Below are 22,327 nucleotides of genomic sequence, written 5' to 3'. Positions count from 1 at the left end.
AAACTGAAAGCAGAATCTACCCAGACAAAGGCTCCATGCACCCTGGGGTCCCACAGCTATTACTGGCACTGTCTGGTGGGAGACTCTGGGGCCAGTGGTCCAGCATCTGACCTGGTGGACAAGGATGGGGTTACCTTGTGCCCTGCGTATCGCCGCCTTCTGCTCATCCGGTAGGGCCACACAGTGGAGAAGAGGGCCACGTAGTTGCCGTTGGTCTGCGCCAGGAACACGGGCTCCCTGGGATGCAAGGCGAGGCTGGGGCAGGTGTATCTCTCCTGAGAAACAGCAGGGCCACAGGAGGGTCGGAGAGGGCTCCCACTCAGTCTTCCGCCTCCAGCGAACACCCCCCGGCACTCTGCCTGAGGGGCCATGTGTCCTCCCAGGCCCGTTCAGGGGCTCTGTATGAATTTCCTGGTGTTGCTATAACAAATTCCCACAAACTTAGTGGCTTAAAATAACACATATTTATTAAGTGACAGTGTTGGAGGTCAGAAGTCTGAAATGGGCTTCCCTGGGCTCAAACCAAGGTGCCAGCAGGCTGTGTTCCTTTCCGGAGGCTACAGGGGGACCCTGTTTCCTTCCCTTTTCCAGCTGCTAGAGGCCACCTGCATCCCTTGTGGGAGGCTGGGAAAGGGCCCCAAAAACATCCACGCCCTAATTCCTGAGCCTGTGAATGTCATCTTATGTGGTCAAAAAAAAGGTCTTTATAGACATAATGAAGGATCTTGAGATGAGAAGATTATCCCACACCATTACCCAAATGCAACTGCATTCACCCTTAGATGGAAGCAGAGGCAGATCTGACACACACGGTGGAGGTGATGTGAAGATGCTGGCCTCGAGAACGGAGGGATGCGGCCACAAGCCAAGGAATGCCCGCAGTCAGGCAGGAAGGAGGAGCACGCCTGGCTGGCACCTTAATTCCAACCCAACAATACTTACCATTTATTAAAGACTCTGGCCTCCAGAACTGTGAGAAAATAAACGTGTGTGGTTTTAAGCCACCACATTTGTGAGAATTCGTTCCACAGGATAGAAAACAAAACCACATGCTATCTCCCCACTTGCAGAGTGAGCCCCTCGGGACAGCCCCAGCCCAGCCCAGGGACCCACACAGCGAAATGCACCTAAAGTGAGGAGGTGAACAGCCAGACAAGGATATAAACGCGTGACCAAGCATCAGCACGCAGGGGTGGGGATCTCACTGCTTGACGGGCACAGCCACACAGAAAACACCCTTAAAACTCCCCTCTCAACCTGGCCTGACATTGCTCTAAGTATTGTCCTTAAGCCACCCTCTCGAAACGAGCCCAAAATCAGAGGGCAAAGGGGAGCAGACGGAATGGTAGCTGCAGGCCGATGTGCCCAGAGGATGAGCTGCCTGCCATGATGTTACTGGCTGAGCACCTGCTCACTCCACACAGACAGTGCGGAGAGGTCACTGGAGAGGGGCCGATAGCTCAGGCACAAGGCACCTTCGTCTGTCCCACTTCCGGTCTCCGCTGGGGCTCGTGGGGGCAGGACACCCTCAGTGGCCAGAAGGACCCCTCCAGCCCCCAGCAAGGCCTGTCCTTCCCAGTGGAATGCACTAGAAAACCGTGCAATGTAGGTGTAGATGGGGGTTTGCTCAGGGTCACTTAGAACCTTCTGAGAACAAGGAAAAGACAGAGAGGAAATGAAGACGTACACACGACATACTTCATGTACTCACACATATATATCATGCACACAGGATATGGATTTTTAAATTCAGGGTGGGGCACCCAAGAGATTAGTCATGGCTTAGATGAACTCTCAAAAGATGATTGTGATGACGCTGATGGTGACAGAGATGGTCACCATGGTGGTGGTGACAGAGATAGTGGTGGTCACGATGTTGGTGATAAAGACGGTGACGGTGGTGGTGACCGTGATGGTGGTGGGGATAGGGATGATGGCGGTGACAGTAGTGGAGGTGACGGTAATGACAGTGAAAGCGTAATGGGGTGCTCCCTGTGCTGGCACCGTGCTATGCCCTTCGTAAGCATTCTCTCTCTCCTCCTTCTTACACTACTCTGAGGTGAATAACACTACCATCCTCAATTTTCTAACGAGGGAAGTAAGACTCAAAGAGGCTAAATAACGGGCACGGGGGCCCCAACCTTGTAAGTGGTGAATCCAGGACTGTAACGCAGGTGTTCTAATTAGACCCCTGCTCTAAACTCCTGGGTCACATCACCTGCCAAGCCACGGAGGGTCAGAAACCCCCTCTGCTCGGCTGGCTGGGGTGGTGGTGGGAGGGTAGGGGGTTCTCAGGTTGCACAGCCCTCTTCCCCATTGACCTGGATCAGGCAACCCCCAAACTCTTACACTATGGGGTGGCTGTGCGGGAACAGGAAGCACAGAAGGAGAGTTGCATCTGGAAGCTTGCAGCAAGCTCTCTGTGCATGCACAAGCCTTGCCTACCCCCATCCTGGAGATTTCAGACAGCTGAACCCCCAACCACGGGAAGGGGCCTGGGACCCCAGACAGACCAGAATCACACAGATATGTCCTGTGGCTGAAACTGAGAGTAATGCCAAATAGGGTTTCTCACATGATAAATCTGGTTAGAGATTCTGGCAGAGGTCCGGAAATCCCAGGCAATGATGGTGCGGTCAGCAGAGTCCCGGGTGGAAGCATCTGTGCTGCTCAGGAACTCGTAGCCATCCCCAATGAACAGGATGTCCAAGGTCTGCTGGATGGTCGCCTTGTAGCCTCTCACCACCTGTAAGAGTAGGCACCAGTCATGCTGGCAGGCCTGGGAACACAGGCAGGTGCCTGCCCAGGGAGGGCCGCCGCGTGCCCAGGTGGTAGGTGGGTTTAGTGAAGGCCACGCTGGGCCACACACACCAGACTGGGCAGTCACAAGCCCCATGTAGAGTCATGGTGCCCTCCCGCCCAGCTCTTGCTTCCCCACCAGGCCAATGTCTGTTGCCCCCTGGAGCTACTCTGCGAAACCTCCCAGACTCAAGCCTTGCCTGATGGCCTCCTCCCATCCTCTTCTCCCCAGTCAGAAAGGCCCCTGGAGAGCACGCGGCACCCAGTGAAAGTGCTAAGGGAAGAGCCTACGCCTTGCCCAAGGGCACCTAAACAGCATGATGACATCCATCAACACCAGGGTCATATTTTGTGAGCGGGTCTTGCTTCTGAAGATGTCACATCATCCACAGCTCACAAAGTTCCAGACTACTGTCCCTGCAGGAGTCACAGTAATGCAGGGAGCAAGTGTTCTTGGAGACAGACCATAAAGCCAGAATCACAGAACATATTTTAGCTTTAAAGACACATTTTATTTTCTTAGCATCATCACCAGTATTTCATAGCCTCCTGTCTCGTAAACTGATGTTATTAAGTATCAAGCAGTTGTTTTGCTTTCTTTAGAGCATTTTTATCACATTCATCTTCTGCTCTAAAATTTTTGGCAGGAGGTTGGGAAGGGTCCCCCTACCAGGACTAACAAGCAGCTCCACTTAACGAACTCACGGAAGGCACAACTTTGACTTGCAACACTGAAATAACAGGCCAGGCGCCCGCCAGCCCTGGCAGCAGCGCAGCAAGGTCTCAGGCCTGCCTGCTGGGCCTGGCCAGGCCCTTACCAGTTCCCGGGGCGCCACCATGTGGCTACGGCATAAACACTGTTCTCCAGTCCCTTGGCCCCACCAGTTACAAAATGAGCCATCTTGACAAATTAAAAAAAAAAAAAAGTGAAGTTCATAGCTTTCCAATTTTGCTGACATGTTTCCCATCATCCTCTTTCAAATGTATATGTCAAATTCACATTAAAGGCAACACTCTATAAATTCAGTTTAGACCTGGGGAAGAGGGGCTAGAGACCCATTCTCTAGATGGGGTACACTGAGGCTCAGGGGATTTGCTCAAGGTCGCAAAGCCAGGGCATGGCTGATCCTCTCGCCACCCTAGGGGCTTCCCTGGACCCCACAACTCTGTCTTCTGCTGGCCAACTCCTGCCTCCATAAACTCCTGGCGGAGGGTGGGCAACAAATGACTTCCCTTCTCTGAGCCACTTCAGAAGCAGCCCTCAGCTAGGGGGATTTCAGGGTGGATCCCCTGAAGCCTAAAGAACAGTCCAGGGGCAGAAAAAAGAGGCCAGTCCTGGAGGCCTCTGAATGCAGGGCAGGGAGCCAGACTGCCCCTCCCTGGCCGGCTGCCGGCTGCCTTCCTGTGGGCACCAGGATTCCCTCTGCCTGCTTTGCCCTCCCAGGGTGGCCCCGACCAGACATAGCCCCAAGTCTCACAGTGTGGGCTGGGGGTAAGTTCCACTCCCAGCCAGGAGTAGAGGGCTCATGCTCTTGCTGGCTCTGGAGCTGGGGCTGCAGGCTAGTAGGATCTGGAGATGTGACACATCATTGCTGTCCCCAACATCTGCTTTGATGAGTTTGCACAACATTCCAACTTCGGCCTGGCCAGGCGAGGCAGGCCTGAGACCTTGCTGTGCTTCCACCATGGCTACTGGGCCCCCGGCCCATTACTTCAATGTTGCAATTTAAAGTACTGCCCTCCATGAGTTTGTTAAGTGGAACTACTTGTTAGTCCTGATACTGGGACCCCTCCCAATACCTCCACCAAGAACAGCGCCATCCCAAGGCAGAATTTGGAATCTGTGTTGGTGGGGCAGGGAGGCACCAACATCATGGCTCTGGAACAATCTCTTTATGGGCTCCAGATCCACCTGCTCCTCCCATCCCCAAAGCCATTCCAGTCTCACCTCACTTAAATCACCCTCCCATGAGCTACCGCAGGGTCTCCATGTACCTAGGCCACATCAGGCTTGGATGCCTCCCTTTCCTCTTCTCCCTAAGCCCTCTCCATCACCACAGTTCAGATAAGGACCAGGGAGTCCAGAGATGGTCGAGGTACCAACTGCCAAGAGACAAGTGGTCTGGCCCAACACATATCCCTGCATGTGGCCCACGCACTGAGACACTTCTCTTCCCTGGTTGGGGGAGGAGGGGGCACAGCGCAGCCCCCAGAGCCCCACCGCCCACACCGAATGGCTCTTGGCAGGCAGTGCGAAGCTCCCCGGCAGGGCTGAGCTCCCCTGTGGCTCTAACACCACAGCCCGCCACCAGCCTCACACCTTGATCCCTGCAGGCACTGCCCCAGGGAAAGGAGGAAGGTGAGGGCCCACCTTCCACATGCTGAGTGCCCACTGAGTACCAGTCACTGACTGAGGGACTCACAAAAATTATCTCGGGACAACAGCCCCGAAGGTAGCTTCTCCAGAGAGAAGCAGTGTGCCCAGGAGCTGTCAGCCTGTCCACAGCAGAACTCCCTGCGTACCCCCGTCAACACACCACCTGCCTCCCAAGACAAACTTTTCGAGGAGAACGAAAACCGTTGTTCTGTACATTTTCTGAGAATGGATGGAAATGGCCCAATTCATTAGGGTGTCATAAAAGTGAATGGCCGGGAAACAAGCCGTGTTATGGGCGATCCCTGCCAATAGTGCGGCTGTAAGTGGAAGGCTGGCCTTTGAAGGGAGCGCCGCCAAACATGATTTACTCGCCTGCACAACTGCTCGTGCCCCGGGAAAGAGCAGAGGAGCCATTTGTGCGTCTAGCTGGTGAGTTTTATGGCAACCTTAATTACACCAACAGCTGGCGCATCCCATCCCAGGGCGTAGCATGGTGCCGCTCGGGCCTAACTAGCTGGACCCAAAAGGAACCCTTGCTCAGACTCTTTTAGCAGTCGTGAGCCCTGTTGGATAAGCAGGACTTGGTCCCAGGGAAAGCAGAAGATCGATCATGACGCTTTCAGGGTGATGAGAACCACCAATGTCCCTAAAATCTGCCCACCACTTGGCCTGCCAGCAAACCTCAGTCACTGTGGGATGCTGCGGACTTGTCCAAAAGCATAGCTTTCCCTTCCTTGGGTTCCTGCTACCTCCAGGATGCAGGCTAGGCTCCACGGGGTGCAGGGTTGGGGGTGCAGGCTAGGCTCCAAGCCTGGCCCAGCTGCCAAGTGACTGTGTGCCCAGGGGAGGGTCCCTTCCCATTCTGGGCTTAGTTTTTGAGTCATCACCATGAAAGGCCTAGACTGGACAACATCTGAGCCTCTGAGCCTCTAAGTACTGCTGGTCCTCAGAAAGAGGAAGACCTGGGGGGTGGTGTCAGATCTCCTTACCCACCCTGCCAGTCCTCTGCACCCAGACCTGACGGAAAGGAAGAGGGAGACGCTGCTCTGGCTCCCACGGGACCCTGTGTTCCTGTGCTCCCTCAGCAGCCCATCTTGGCCACCTGCCTGGACCACAGGACTGTGAGGTCCCGGGACAGATGCTCTGCCACTCACATTTCTAGGTCACCCTTGGCCAGTGCTAGGTCTGTCCACTGCAGGCATCGGCAAGGTGTGTGAAATTAACAGCTAGATAAGTGAATGAATGGACAAACAAATGGATGAATGAGCAAAAGGTCGACAGCTTTAAAAACGCAACAACCTGGGGGCTTCTGGCTCCCAGCAATATCCTGGCACTTGGGGCTGAGGCAACACACTGAGCCTCTGCCACTGGCTCCACCAGAGCCCCCGGGGAGATGACATTCATTCGTAGATTCACAGGTCCCTCCTGTGGCTCCGAGTATGCCAGCCCCTGCTCTGGCCTGGGAACATGGAGACAAAGGAAAGCTGCTCCAAGACCATAGTGGGGGAGGGGAGCAGAGCAGGGGGACTGTGCTCAATGCCTGGTTGTCAGGAGAGCACAGAGGCTGCCGAGGGGCTTCTCCTGGCCTTGGATGAACAGAGGTAAGATGCCAAGTGGGAGGACCCAAGCTCTTGGGCAGACACCCTGCGTACCCAAGCCTAATGGCCTATTACTGGCTGTGTGACTTTGGGCAAGTAACTTACCCCTCTGCTCTTCAGTCTCCACACCTATAAAGTGGGGATAACATACTCTGGTTTCTCTTCAGATCGTATAAATCTTTCGCCTTAAAGTGGGGATAACAGCAGGACCTCCAGCTAAGGGAGTAAACAAAGGTGACATGTCCAGCTAAGAGCCCAACACATAGCAGATGCTCATAAACCTTCTCTTCCCAGGCCAGGCAGAGCTAAAGTCCCCAGGAGGGAACTGTGAGTTCTTGGAAAAGTTTCTTCTCCCCAGATCTCAACTCCTACATGAAATAAATGGACTAAACTCTTTAGATGCTAAGATGCAAGGCAAACTGGAGGGACAGGCACAAGGCTTTTCCTGTGTATTAAATTCATACAAGTAAAGGTAGCCAATCACATGGGATAGTGGCTATCAAAAGTGTCCCGTTGATACGTGCGAAAAGGAAGTTTACATTAAAAAAAAGAAACCATATAAATATGAGAGGAAAACATGACTGAATTTCTCTACAACCTGAGACTCGGGGAAACTTTCCCTGTATGACTCCAAAGCCAGAGCACTAAGAGAAAAGATGAATAAATTTGACTACAAGAAAATAATAATAATTTTAAAAATATACTTTTGTATGGCAGAAAGCAAGTAAATAAATGAATAATAAATAAGGAAAGTAAAAATGACAAACGGGAGAAATATTTGCAGTTTATATTACAGTCAAAGGTTACTATCTGTAATACATAGATAGTTTCTAAAAATAGATGAAAAAGACCAACAGCTCTATAGAAAAATGGGCAAGAGAAGTGACCAGAGCTCATAAAAAAAGACATGGTCCTTCTACCATAAAAAGAGCAAGACAGGCCGGGCGTGGTGGCTCACGCCTGTAATCCTAGCACTCTGGGAGGCCGAGGTGGGCGGATCGTTTGAGCTCAGGAGTTCGAGACCAGCCTGAGCAAGAGCGAGACCCCATCTCTACTAAAAATAGAAAGAAATTATATGGACAGTTAAAAATATATATAGAAAAAATTAGCCGGGCATAGTGGTGCATGCCTGTAGTCCCAGCTACTCGGGAGGCTGAGACAGGAGGATCGCTTGAGCCCAGGAGTTTGAGGTTGCTGTGAGCTAGGCTGACGCCACGGCACTCACTCTAGCCCGGGCAACAGAGTGAGACTCTGTCTCAAAAAAAAAAAAAAAAAAAAAAAAAAAAAGAGCAAGACAAATTTAAATTACACAGAGATACCATTTCTTATCTATCAAATCAGCAAAATCCAACAGTTTGGCAGCAGCCTCCATTAGGGTATCAGGTATCTATGCACTGCTGCCAGAAATGCAAAATGGTACAATCCCTGTGGAGAGGATTTGGGCAACTTCAAGTAAGCACAATGCCACTAAAAGCAGCATCACTTGTGAAAATAAAAAAACTGGGAATAACTCAATGTTCATCAAGAAAGGACTGGCCAAATAAGCTTTAGTATATACACACTCTCAACTGTTATGTAATTGTAAACATGAAGAAGGAATATCTCCCTATCCTGCTATGGGGTGATCTCCAAAATATGTTGTTCAATAAAAAAATACGAAGGCAGGGGTGTGGGGGAGTGTGTAAAGTATGTAGAAGAGAAGTGATATGAACATAAGTGTATGAGTTTGCTTCCATTAAAAAACAATAAAAGGATAAGCCAGAAATGAAAATAAGTAAATAAATAAGATTACTTCTAGAGAAAGGGAGGGAACAGAATGGGGGAGACAGGATTATAGGTAGAACTTAGATTATTTCTCTAAATGTACCCTGCTTTGCAGATGTGACCCTAGAACAGGATCACAATTTTTTTCTGTAAAGGGCCAGATAGCAAGTACTTTAGGTTTTGTGGGTCACATATAGTCACTACTTCATATCCTTCCCGTGTGTGTGCGTATATGTATGTGCTAGAGCTGGTCAGAAATGTAAAAACCATTCCTAGCTCAAAGCCCTATAAAAACAGGTCATAGGCCAGATCAAGCCCATGGGCTGTAGTTTGCCAACTCTTTCTCTAGACTAATGTACATATTTTATTAAATCATACAACAAAATTAAATTAGAAAGCAATCTCTAAAATGTGAAAATAAACTTAAGCAAATGAAATTAACCATGTATTGATTTGGGAGCTTAACCATATAAATAAGATCTATTTTAAGAGACTTTAAAGCACAGTAATTTAATGGTAGATCCTTAGTTGAATATACATCATTAATAGAAAACCTGTAATTTGATGGTAAATCCTAACTGGGTATACATTATGAACAAAAAGGACAGCAAGAAATCTTAAACTTTTTTCAGTCATTTTATTGCTAGTGTCAAAACATATAAAAATAATTGTGTAAAGGTGGATAGAAATAAAAAATTTTCAGTGCTACAGATTTTAAAACTAAATTTTATAAAAGATATAAAAATAAAAAGAAAAATTCTGTAATCCCAAATTTGAATTGGATAAATCAGTATAAACAACAATATATTTTTATCTTAACCATAAAAATATTTCCTAGCTCCATCCACATAAAGGACATAGAAACAATGAGCAACCTCAGCACTCAGACTGTGGTTCCCAAACCCAGCTAAACTGATTAGAAGTGACATAGAGGATAGATCAGAACATTGAAGGTTATCATAATTCCATAACATATGTTTAAGAAAGTAGAAGAGAGATTGCCCATGGTAAGCAGAGGCACTGGGGATATATAAAAAACTAAAATCAAACTTCTAGAGATAAAATACGCAATGTTTGAGATGAAAAATGCATTAGAGGGGAGTAACAGCAGATGAGACACTGCAAAAGAAAACATTAGAGAACCAGAAGACATAGCAATTAAAATTAATCAACATGTACCACTGAGAAAAAAATGCTGAATTTAAAAATAAACAAAATCTAATGTTAACCCCAAATGGAGTAAACCCAGTATGACCTCTCTCCCCACCCCCTATAAATTACAATTAAAAACTCTGGACAAAATTCAAACAGCAACTACCTGAAGACTCTGAAAAATAAATAATAGCAGAAGAGTTGGGGAGGGAAGTCAAAATTTGAAGAAAGACCAGTATAGCAGATGAAGTTCTGAGTTTGTTTTTGTTTTTGACTTTTAACCCCTGACACTGACCCAAGGACTGAGTGGATTAAGGAACTACATTGTGGGCATGGATAGCAAAAACTCTGAAATAAATTCATCATTCTGGCCAGATGACCAATCTGAAGAAAAAGTGAACAGAGCCATAGGGACCTATGAGTTAATACCAAAGATATAAATGGAGTTCTTAAAGGAAAAGGGGAAGAGAGCAGTGCAGAAAAAGAATATTTAAAGAACTACTGACTGGAATTTACCCAAATTTGGTGAAAGGCACAAATTTATAGAGTCAAGAGGCTCTGCAATGACAAAGATAAATTTAAAAAAACAAGCCCTGACACATCTCAAACTGTTAAAAACCTCAAAGAAAAAATCTTGAAATCACTCAGGAAAAAAATGAAGAATTACAATGTAAGAGAACAATTCTTTGAAATACTATAGATTTCTCATCCAAAACTATGGAGGCTAGAAGAAAGTGGAACATAAGAAGTGGTGAAAGAAAGGAGTGTCAACCGAGAATCTTATGGACAGCAAAAATATCCTTCAGGAATGAGGATGAAATGAAGATCTTCACAAATGAGGGAAAACTAAGTGAATTTGTCATCAGCAGACCTGCTCTATTTAAAACAAATGCTAAAAGAAGTTCTTCGGGTTGAAGAGAAATAATACCAAAGGAAAACTTGGAACTTCAGGGATGAAGGAATAGCAAGAAAAACTAGGAAATGAGTGGATAAATATAAAAAACTATTTTTCTCCACTTAAGTTATTTAAAATATGTACAAGTATTGAAAACAAAAATTATAACATTGACTGGGAGGAGGATCTTCAATGTATGAAGATGTAATCTATATCAGAACTGTAACAAAAAGACAGCAAATAGACCTCTCCGGTTAGAAGAATTCTACATTTTACTTGAAGTGGTAAAATATTAACAATATATAGAGATGTGAAAATATATGGGGCATTGGAAAGAGTCCCCAAAAGAGTATTACCTCAACAATGAGGCAAAAGTAGCTCTAGACTAAAGGCTGTTTGGGTTCCACCAAACAAAGCCTAAAGCAAGCCTCAAAAAGATCAAACAGTTTCAAGCAACACAACTGCATTCAAGAAAAAATATAAAGGAACAACAAAATATTAAGCACCCAAAAAGTAAAATTACAATGTTTGGCATCCAATCAAAAATCACCATACTGGAAAGAGGCATGAAAACGCCTCCCATAATGAAGAAAAAAACCATCAAATACAAAGAGACCCATGAGTGACACAGATAACACAGTAAGTAGAGAAGGACAATATAACAGGTATAACTCTATACATTATGACGAAGAAAGTAGAGGACAGCATGAGAATGTTAAGGATAATACACGTGTAAGATATTTTTAAAAGACCCAAATCAAACATGTAGCAGTGAAATAAAACAATGTCTGCTATTTATAGCACATTAGAAATTACGTAAGGTATGACTGGTAAACTTGAAGACATAGTGAAGAACACAGCATCAGTGAGTTATGGAACAAATCCAAAAACCCTAATATAAATGTAATAGGAAAAAAGGGATGGGGAAAAACAAAAAATTGAAGAAATAATGATCAAAAATTTTCCAAATTCAATTAAAATATAAACCCACATGTAAAAGGAACTAAACAAAGCCTAAGAAACATAGAGAAAACTATACCAAGGCACATCATTTAAATTGCTTGAAGCCAATAGTAAAGAGAAAAATCTTAAAAGCAGACAGAGAAAAAAGATACATACAGAGGAACAAAGATTAGAATGACAGCAGACTTCTCACTGGAAACAAGGCAAGTTAGAGACATGAGAGCAACATGTTTAAAGTACTGAAAGAAAAAAGAAATTATCAACCTAAAATTCTTTACCTAGTGTAAATATCTTTTAGACAAAAGATAAACTTTTTTTTTTCCAGAGAAATAAAAGCCGAAAAAATTTATCACCAGCAGCCCAAGAATACATGAAATGTTAAAGGAAGTCCTAAAGGCACAAAAAGAAGTGGAGGTTCTAGCCATTATAATACAGCAAGAAAAAGAAATAATTGTACACACATTGAAAAGAATGCTGTAAAACTTTATCATTCAAAGACAATATGATCATGTACACGGAAATTCCTAAGGAATCTATGAAAAAGCTATGAGGACTAAGAAGTGAATTTAGTGAGATCACATGGTACATAGTCAATATAAGTAGTTAACAGTATTTCTATATACCAGCAACAAACAACTGGAAAATAAAAAATAAAATTCCACTCACATTAGTATCAAAACCACAAAATACTGAAGAATAAGTTAATACAACATAGTAACATTGAACACTGAAAACTATAAAACACTGCTGAGAGAAACTAAAGGAGATCTAAGTAAACAAAGAAACATACTATGCTCGTGGATCAGAAGATTCAATATTATTAAGATGTCCATCCTCCCCCAAATTTATCTATAGATTGGTCACAATCCTAGTCAAAATACCAGCAGGCTTTTTTGTAGAAGATAAGTTGATTATAAAATTGAAATGAGAATGTAAAGAACCTAGAATAGCCAGAAAAATCTTGAAAAAGAAAATGTTGGAAGGCTTACACTCCCTAATTTCAAAAATTATTATAAAGCTACAGCTAAGAGAGGATGGTATTGGTAAAATGATAGGCATATCAATCAACAGAACACAAGTGAGAACCCAGAAAGAAATCCTTCCATGGCAAATTTATTTTCTGCCAAAGCTCCAAAAACAATCCAATGGGGAAAGGAATGTCTTTTTAACAAACGGTGCTAAAACAACCAGGTATCCCACATAGCACAAAAAAGTAAGCATCAAACTTACCTCACATCATACACAAAAATTAAGTGAAAATAGACCATAGCCCTATTACAGCAAAAACTATGAAACTTCTAGAAGAACACATAGGAGAAAATCTTTGCAACCTTATGACAGGCAAAGATTTCTTAGAGCACAAAAAGCTACAGAATGGGAAAAAATAGTTCTAAAATATATAAAGACTCTTAGAACTCACTATTATTACTAATAAAAAAATTTAAATAGGCAAAAGATTTCAACAGACTCTTCACAAAATAAGACATTCAAATGGCCAATAAGCCCACAAAAAAGATGGTCACTATCATTAGTCATCAGGGAAAAGAAATTAAAGCCACAGTCAGATATCACTACGTATCCATTAGAATAATCAAAATGAAAAAGATTGACAAGACCGAGTGTTGGTGAGAATGTGGGCAGCTGAAACTCTCCTACACTGCTAATGGGAATGCAAAATGGCACAACTACTTTGGAAATAGTTTGGCAAGTTAAATACATATATACCATATCGCTTAGCAGTTCCACTACCAATTATTTACCCAAAGAAATGAAAATGCAGATTCACACAAAGACTTATTCATGAATGTTCACAGCAGCTTTATTTATAATAGCAAAAACTGGAGATAACCCTGAATGTCCATCCACAGGCAAGCGGATAAACTGTGGTGTGTCCATACAACAGACTATGGCCCTGCAACCATGAGTCAATGACACGGACAGCAAGGAGGGGGGCCTCAGAAGCAGAAGCAGGAGCAGGAGCAGAAGCAGAATCGCAGGCTCCCCAGGCAACTTGCATCAGAAGCACTGCTCAAGATCAAGCCACCAACTCATAAGACATACAGCGAACAGAGGAATGTGTTAAATGACACCACAGGGATGCAATCAGAAAAATAAAGGACAAACAACTGATTTATTACCCAATAAATAAGTTACAAAGAAAAGAAAGTAGGAGAGAAACCAACAGATTAAATAACACTTATCACCCAAATATTTGGATCCTGATTTGAACAAGGCACTGTTTAAAACAAAGTATGAGGCAACCAGAGATATTTGAACATGGATCAGATATTTGATGATATTAAGGAATTGTTGTTAAATTATTAGAAGGCATAGTGGTATTACAATAGTTGTTTAAGCTCTTACCTTTTAAAGAAACAAAATATTTATAAATAAAATGATAAGATGTCTGGGATTTGCTTCCAAATAAGCTGGTGGTAGGGTAGGGAGAGTGGAGCCTGATGGCCATAAATCTATAATTTTTGAAGCAGTATGCTGATTGCATTAAAGTTTGTTAATTAGTCTCTCTGCTTTGGTATATATTTAAATTTTTCAGTAATAAAAAGTTTCTTTAAAGTGCTCTGTGGGGAGAAATTAGCTCCACAAATGTTAATTCTTATCAGCTGGGCCTGAAATAATAAGCAGAGTGGGGACCAGCTGAGATCAAGCAGTAGGTACAGGACAGACGTAATTAAAGGAGAATTACAACTATGGCAACATACATCTGTCCCATTTTGTCCAGAACCTCGTTCCTCCCTGCAAAGAGGAATCCAATAGTCTTCAGAGACGGGCCTAAGCGGCCGAGGCTCGGGACAACGTCGTGTTGCGTAAGTGAAACCCTGGAGCTCGGCAATTCTCCTACCTAGGTGCCAGTGGTTTCTATAGAAACCACCAGAGAAATGATATTTCAGAGCGCACAAAGCGTCTCCACTGGCCTGCACCGGCTTTGTTCACACTTGCCCATCAGCATCTGAGATCCAGCCTATCAAAGAGGCTCTCGCAGCTCACTTTTAAAATAGGTACAGCTCATTATAAAGCACCTGCTCTCAAATGTTTCCAAGGAAACAGAGGCCCCAAGACACCCCTCTCTAAATTCATTAGCATTTAACACTCCTTAATGAGGCTTAAAGATGGCGAGCTTTAATAACCATCTGCGAGGGGAGGACACCGGTCCCTTTCACATTCAAGTGTAACTGACAGGCTGGCTCAGGCTCCCAGAGGACAACTTTAAAGGCAAAGTTGGGAGCATGCTGGGTGTGTCTGGGGAGGTCTCCCTTGTCTCTAAGGCCTCCCTTGGGTCACAATCTAAAGATGGCCCCAGTAGAGGCCCTACACTGACCAGATCAGAAGGCCAGGCTGACCTTATTTCCCAATTCTCTGAGTGAACGCACACACAGGGGCACACACACACACGAACCCCTCACTAATCCCTCATATGTCAGGCCCTTTCGCGTCTCTGTGCCTTTGCACATTCCTTATGCCTAAAATATCCCACCTTGACTTGCTGCCTAGAAAACTCCTATGCATCCTTCAAAACCTTCTGCCAATCAAGCCTCCCAGTGTGGCAAGCAGAATCATCAGCTTCTTCTTCCATGAGCCTTTCCTCAGGGCCCCATGGCAGCTCCTGCACACTGCACTGGCTCCTCCCCTCAACCCTGAGCTCAGGGTTTTTTCTTCCAGCCCTCGGCCACTTGGCCACGCAGCTGGCAATTCAGTAAGTGTCTGCGGGATCCCCTGATGAATAAATCTAAACTGAGCAACCCCAGGACATTGGAAGGAGTGGGGCTGGCAGGTGGGGAGCAGCCTGCGTGTCTCGGGGCCTCTGAACTCCCCTGCCTCCAGAGGGGAAGCTAACTACGCACACCAGGAAAGCCTCAGCTGAGCCACTCCCAGCTGAAGACTGGGGGCTCTGCTCCACCAGGCCACATGGAGCGCAGGGCAGTGAGGGGGTCTCTCCCTGCACCTCCCAGGAACCGTCGGGCGGTGTGCCTGAGGCACTTCCACTGGATCCCAGCAGAAGCAGCGTATGTCCCCCACGGACAGCCTTCCCAGCTCTGAGTCCCAGGTGCAGCCTGAAGAGCAGTCTGGGGGGCAGGTCATGGAGCCTTGTGCTGGGGGGTGGGAGCTGAGGGACAGGACCTGCTGAGGGGTAGTAGGCAGGGAGGGGGCTTCCTGGGGGCTTCTGGAGAGTGAGAGGACGTGGGCTACTTCTCTCCAGGTGCCCCCTCGCTAGCCCTGTCCTCCCACCCAGCTCTGGGCACACAGTACTATCCTCCTCTCTGAATTGTCTGAGGGACAGTTTCCCAACCTCCTCACCCCAGGGAAAAGGCCCTAGTGGCCTTCGTGAGCCCCTCATGCTCGGTGGCCCCATTCTCTCGTCGTCAGATTTTCTATCCGCAGGAAAAGAGCTGAGTTGCTACCTTCTTCTCTGCCCTGAGGGTATTTACTAGCCAGTTTTTCATGTGGGAATCACAGAACTTTGGACAGCCCCTGGGATGCCCTGGGCCAGGGTTCCCACTGTGACATCTCCTAAGTTCCTGCTTTAGTTCTCCCACATTCTGAGCAACCACATGTATTTGGGAATAACTAATTCATTTCTCCCTTTTAAAAATTAATCAAAGACACAGGAGACTGTGTATCTGAGCTTCTGATCAGCCTGAGATGACCCATGTTACTGCGCTGGGTTAGAACATCTTCAGCCGAAAGCACAAACACTTGACATTTTGGTCAGGTATGCTGCTTGGCTGGGGGAAAGGTACAATTTCTGCTCAGCTTTTACCAAAACTGAAGACAGCTCACAATAGTCAATTATCATGAGCTCGTGGGGGGCATGGCCCCATTGTGATCATCTGAAAAAAATCAAGATGGCAAGGAGTATGTACTGAATTGTGTGCCATGCATCTTGCTAGGTGATCTTCATGTGGCCTCACTTAACCCTCACCACTACTTTGGGAAGTCAGGATCACGACCCCCATTGTATAGTTGAGGACACAAGGCTCAGAGAGGTGAAGTGCCCTGCCCAAGATCACACAGCTAGGTCGGGGCAGAGCCACGGTCACCCCAAATCTGTAGCCTGACATTCGCACCTGAACCTTCTATACTGTGCACTGCAACAGGTCACCCAGCTCGAAGCACAGAATAGCTGCTCAATTAGTGCTTGCTGAATTTGAATTGAATCTGAACATACCCACAGAGAAACTGTCACATTGGAGACTGTGAAATTTTAAATTACGGACACAGAACACAAGGGAAAGGAAGAAAAGCAGAAATAAACAATTACACATGTATCTATGTTGCTGATCCTCTCAAGCGAAAAACTGGTTTTCCCCACTTTACAATGGAGTCACAAATTAAAATTAGGTTCTAACAATGCAGCCATCCCCAAGGGCAGCCCGACCCTGGAGTGCCCCAGGTCCCCGGGCGGCAGCACGACATGCAAGCACCCCTTCTCAGCACCCTCAGCCCTCAAGAAGCTACACAGGGTAATGGACAGAGGCTCAGTCATACTCTGGACAAGGAGGCACTGAACCACACAGAACCACAGCAGGGCAGAGGAGAGAGCAAGCGGGCCATCCCCCCCACCCGGCCAACTAGCAGGGGGCTTACCCCAGGAGGCTCCTCCTCCTCCTTGGTGCAGAGAGAGGATGCAACAAGTAAGAGAGTAGCCGCGGAGGGGGGTTGTGGCACCCCCAGGAGGACAGTAGCCAGGTCCCAGGGATCCTCCGAGTGGGGGTGTGGCAGGCTGGCTGTAGGACCCCATTTCCTAATGTTTGTTACCCCCTGCTCCATCTCCGGACACTACTCTCTCCATCAATTGTTGATTTCCAATCCTTATATCCCAGCTGACTCCCAACACCAAATTCTTATATTCACCAGGCCTGTAATAAATGCTGGCTGCCCAGCTGAATGCTGAGGCACTTGGCTGGGCTGATTAGCAAGGACTAAGAGGAGGGTAAAGCAGAACACAGTGAACTGCATACCCTGAATCTATTTATTCCACAGCCCAGGGCAAGAGTTCTAGAAGGAAGTAGGCCCCCCCTAGCCTGTCTGCTCCAGCCCCCAGCCCCACTTCCTTCCCACTTTGCAAAGGAGGCAGCTTCCCTCTCTCCCGTGGACCCTGCTCCTTCACTCACCCTACTCCAGCTCCTTCCCCCAGGGAGAAGGTGAGCATGCATAAGCCTCACCTACACTAAAAACAAGCAAACTGACAAGGGAACCCCATTCTTAGGGGTTAAATGGCAGTCCGTTCTGGAAGGAAATGTGCAGAGGTATCCAGAACCTAAAGCCGTGTACACCATTTGAACAATCCCACATCTAGGAGTTTATGCACAGAGATGTTTGCCTTACTTTTGTCAAAAAGGAAACACTGGAAATATTATAAATACCAAACAATAGAGGGCTGGTTAAATACATTATGGTATATCGGGTAATTATTAAAAATTATATAGCATCCAAAAACTTCTCAACAATATGAGAAATGCTAATGATATAATATTAAGTTGGGGGAAATTTTATAAAAATGTAAATATATATGCATGAAAAAACTAGAATGAAGGATACCAACTGTCAGTGGTGGCCATGACTGGGTTAAAAATTAGGTTATCTTCCTCTGTATTTTTTCATTTTCTGACAAACAGCATACATTCCCTTTGTAACCAGAATGGATGTCTAGATAACAACCCCCTTATGGTCTGAAGTTGTGAGCAGCACCTGGGTCTCCAGGTCTCCAATGCCCTTTTGCCTCTACTGCGTCCAAGGGGGACCCCACCACAGGCCCTCTCATTAACTCGCAGCCCCACTCAGGCCAAGTAACAGACAGAAGGGGAAGGACAGAGCCACACTGCAGGCCCACAAGGCACCCTGGCTCATGTTAGAAAAAGACATCCCGTTAGGTTGAGACCGCCCCGCATCAGAGGCATGGCTTGGCTAGCAGAGCATGGGATGGATTCTAGCCCCCACCCAGCCCTCAGCCGGGTGCCTGTGTACAGTGGACAAACTGCACAACCTCACATGTTGGCCCCGGAAGAGGGAAGCACAGGGTAGTGGGATGGGGGAGGTATTCCTAAAGCTGCTACAGGGGTTTTGGGCTGGGCAGACAGAGATGCCAGCAACGGGGCAAGAGGCATTCCCTGTAGCTTCTCTGAGTCTTGCAAGCTAGGAAGATGTCCTAACACGGCAGGTGGTCAGCAAATGCTCAATGAATAAATAAGGAAGGCAAACCACATAACCAGGTCTTTTTGGAAAAAAAAAAAATTAAGTCAAAGACCGTAATTAAAAACCAAGAAGTCTGCTTGCTGAAAGGGGCATGCAGAGGGTAAGGAAAGACATCCACCCCTCATGTCCTCTGAGTGCGGCATGAGTGGACCCCTCAGCACAGCCTCATCACGGGTGTGCCACTCGGCTTTCTCTCAGCACATCAGCCTCGTGCCAGATCTGCTAAGAAGTGCCAAGCAATCTTCCTTCGGGCTGCTACAGAGGCTGTGGCTGCCAGGAAAGTCTGCCCACTGACAGCATACATAGAACATCTATGTGCTTAAAACCACGCAGCCGTCAACACCCTCCAGTAATTGGGGATCGATTTGTAGGGGCACAAATTAAATTTCACAAACTTTCCTAAAGTCATAAAAAAGTTTCAAAAAACTTTCCTAAAGTCACAAAAAAAGTATATTGCAGATTCATGGAGATTGATATGATCATTTATTCAAGAAACAGGGACTGAGCCACAAATCCTTTATTAAAAGGATTTGTTCTGTAAAATTTGGATTCAGTCAAAAGGCCACATTCAAGGATCCAGAAGGCCACATGTGGCCCCAAGGCCACGGGTTCCCACCCCTGGAATAGACTAGTGTGTCCCCTAGCCCTCAGGGGACTCACACCTCAGTGGGGACAAGTTACCAAGGCCCAGGCTGAGTCAGGCTGTGGAAGTAGTGCACCTGGGGGGGAGGGGCTTGGCTAAAAGCTCCTGGAGAAGAGGGGCAGGGGAGACCTGCAGGACAGGTGCCATCTGGCCAAAAGAAGAGGGGAAATTCAAAGGAAAGAGAAAAATATGTTCAAAATCGACCTGGTGCCAATTTGCAGTGAGCCTGCTACAGCCTATCTCTCCACTGATCACAACTAAAACTCTGGACAAAATACAAAGAAACCAACTCCCTGAGGACTCTGAAAGTAAACACAAGCAGGTGGCTGGAGAGAAAGGTAGAAACCTGGAGAAGCGACTGGTACGGAAGTGAGTGTACATTTTCTTTTTTCTTATTTTCTCTAACAGCTTTGACCTGAGAGGAAGACCCCACTGGAGCTGTGGTGGCAGCTTCAAAATATACAAAGCCAAAAATGACAGAACTGAATGGAGAAATACACAAACCCACAATTATGGAGATGTCAACACTCCTCTCTCAATAACTAAAGAACAAGTCAACAAAAAATCAGCACGGATATAGAAGAACTGAACACCATCAACCAAGTTGACCAAGTTGCCATTTATAGAACATTCCACCCACCCAACAATAGCAAAATACACAAAGCATGTGGAACATTCAACAAAACAGCCTATATTCTGGGCCATAAAACTAACCTTTAACAAATCTAAAAGAATTAAAATCGGCCGGGCGCTGTGGCTCACGCCTGTAATCCTAGCACTCTGGGAGGCCAAGGCGGGCAGATCGCTGGAGCTCAGGAGTTCAAGACCAGCCTGAGCAAGAGCGAGACCCTGTCTCTACTAAAAATAGAAATAAATTAGCTGGCCAACTAAAAATATATATAGAAAAAATTAGCCAGGCATGGTGGCACGTGCCTGTAGTCCCAGCTACTCGGGAGGCTGAGGCAGTAGGATTGCTTGAGCCCAGGAGTTTGAGGTTGCTGTGAGCTAGGCTGACGCCATGGCACTCTAGCCCGGGCAACAGAGTGAGACTCTGTCTCAAAAAATAAAATAAAACAAAATAAATAAAAAATAAAAGAATTAAAATCATACAAAGTATGTTTTCTGATTATAACAGAATTAAACTAGAAATCAATGACAGAAAGATATCTGGAAAATCTCCACATATCTGGAAATTAAAGAATCACTTCTAAATAACCTATATGTCAAAGAGAACATTAAAATAAAATTAGATAATATTTTTAATTGAATTAAAATTAGAATACAGCACTTCAAAATTTGTGGGATACAGATAAAGAAGTGCTTAGCAGAAAATATATAGCATTAAAATGTTTATATTTAAAAAGATCTCAAATCAATGACCTAATTTGCCTCTTTAAGAAATTGGGGCGGGGGGAAGTAAATTAAACTCAAAGCAAGCAGAAGGAAGAAAATAAAAATTACAGCAGAAATTAAGTAAGTTGAAAATAGGAAAATAGAGAAAATCAATATGTTGTTGAAATGATCAATAAGACTAATAAATCTCTAGCTACAATGACTAAGTAAAAAAACCCACAAATACCATTATCAGTAATGAAAGAGGAGATATCACTATAGACTCTAAAGATATCAAAAGGATAAGGGAATATTAAGAATAAGTTTGTATATATAAATTTCACAACTTAGATTGAAATGAACTGATTCTTTGAGGCACAAAAACTACCAAAGCTCACTCATAAGGAAATATACAATCTGAATAGTCCTATATCAAATCTCAAAGAGACCAAATGAGATGCCAGTTTGTACCCACTAGAATGGGTATAATCAAAAAGATAAGTAATAACAAGTGTTGGTGAGGACATGGAAAAATTGAAACCCTCATACACTACTGGTAGGAATGTAAAATGGTACCACCACTTTGGAAAGCAGTCTAACAGTTTCTCAAAGGTTACACATAAAACCACCCTATGACTTAGCAATTTCACTCCTAGGTAGAACCAAGAGAAATGAAAACATATGTCCACACAAAAATTTATAAACAAATGTTCACAGCAGCATTATTCATAATTGCCAAAAAATGGAAATAATGTAAATGTCTATCAATTGGTGAATGCGTAAACACAATTGGTATATCCACACAATGGAATATTATTTGGCCATAAAAAAGAATGAAAGACTTCTGGCTAACGGTCTGGCATGTAAGGAGCTTACAAATCAATACTCTGTCCTAACAGCAAGTAAAAAGCTGAACAAACTGAATAACTCTCCTTAGATCCGCAAGAGAAGTGAAATCACAGAGCAAACCACTGCCCTCAAAATTGGAGACAGAGATAGGTGAATAGAAAGCATCTCAATTTATCAGAGCAGAAACCTCCACAGGAATTAGCTCAGGGAAAATGAATTACAATTGACAAGCTGTTAGAGGCTCGGTGTGGACAAGTCTGAGAGATTAAAATCTCCAAGGACCCAGTCACCAGGGGGCGCCAAAAATTTTGTGCCTTTTACCTTTAGGAACTCCACTAGGTTCTCACAGTGAAGACTGGAGAAAAGTCCCCACACGTTTCTGGCAGGAAGAGAAAAAGAACTCCTTTGAAATATACCAGAGCATTCTGTTCTGCTTAAGGAGGTCTGCTCTCCGGAGAAACTACCTGACCAGAGTATAGGCACAGCCTAACTGACCTCGTGGAAGGGAAATACCCCATCCCCAGCTGGTCTAGCCCTCCATGTGGGAGAAGGGAAATACTCAACGCCAGTGGGCTCGAGCCTTCTATGTGGAGGAAGAAAATACCCAACTCCAGGCACTCCAGCCATCCTGTCCCAGCTAATGGGGAGGAGGAGCTGAGAAGCAAGTGTGAAGTTCACAGTCCAGAAACACAGGCTCACTAAAAGGCTGACCTAGTCACAGGACTACAGAACACTTCCCCTCT

General features: G+C 45.4%; 1 protein-coding gene across 5 annotated transcripts in view; it reads right to left on the bottom strand.

The window, feature by feature from the left end:
• WDR25 (WD repeat domain 25) overlaps positions 1-22,327 on the bottom strand; it is a 134,926-nt gene that overhangs the window by 938 nt on the left and 111,661 nt on the right. For all 5 annotated transcript variants that reach the window (XM_069465305.1, XM_069465306.1, XM_069465304.1 and 2 more), the window contains 2 exons: positions 2,576-2,746; positions 135-275 (listed from right to left, as the gene is read on the bottom strand). In XM_069465305.1, coding sequence (XP_069321406.1) covers positions 135-275; positions 2,576-2,746 — 312 coding nt within the window. The remainder of the gene's footprint in view (positions 1-134; positions 276-2,575; positions 2,747-22,327) is intronic.

Source organism: Eulemur rufifrons, chromosome 2 (assembly GCF_041146395.1).
Source record: "Eulemur rufifrons isolate Redbay chromosome 2, OSU_ERuf_1, whole genome shotgun sequence".
NCBI classification, from domain to species: Eukaryota; Metazoa; Chordata; class Mammalia; order Primates; family Lemuridae; genus Eulemur; species Eulemur rufifrons.
The sequence above is the reverse complement of the archived record's forward strand: the minus strand, read 5'-3'. Positions and strand labels throughout refer to the sequence as shown.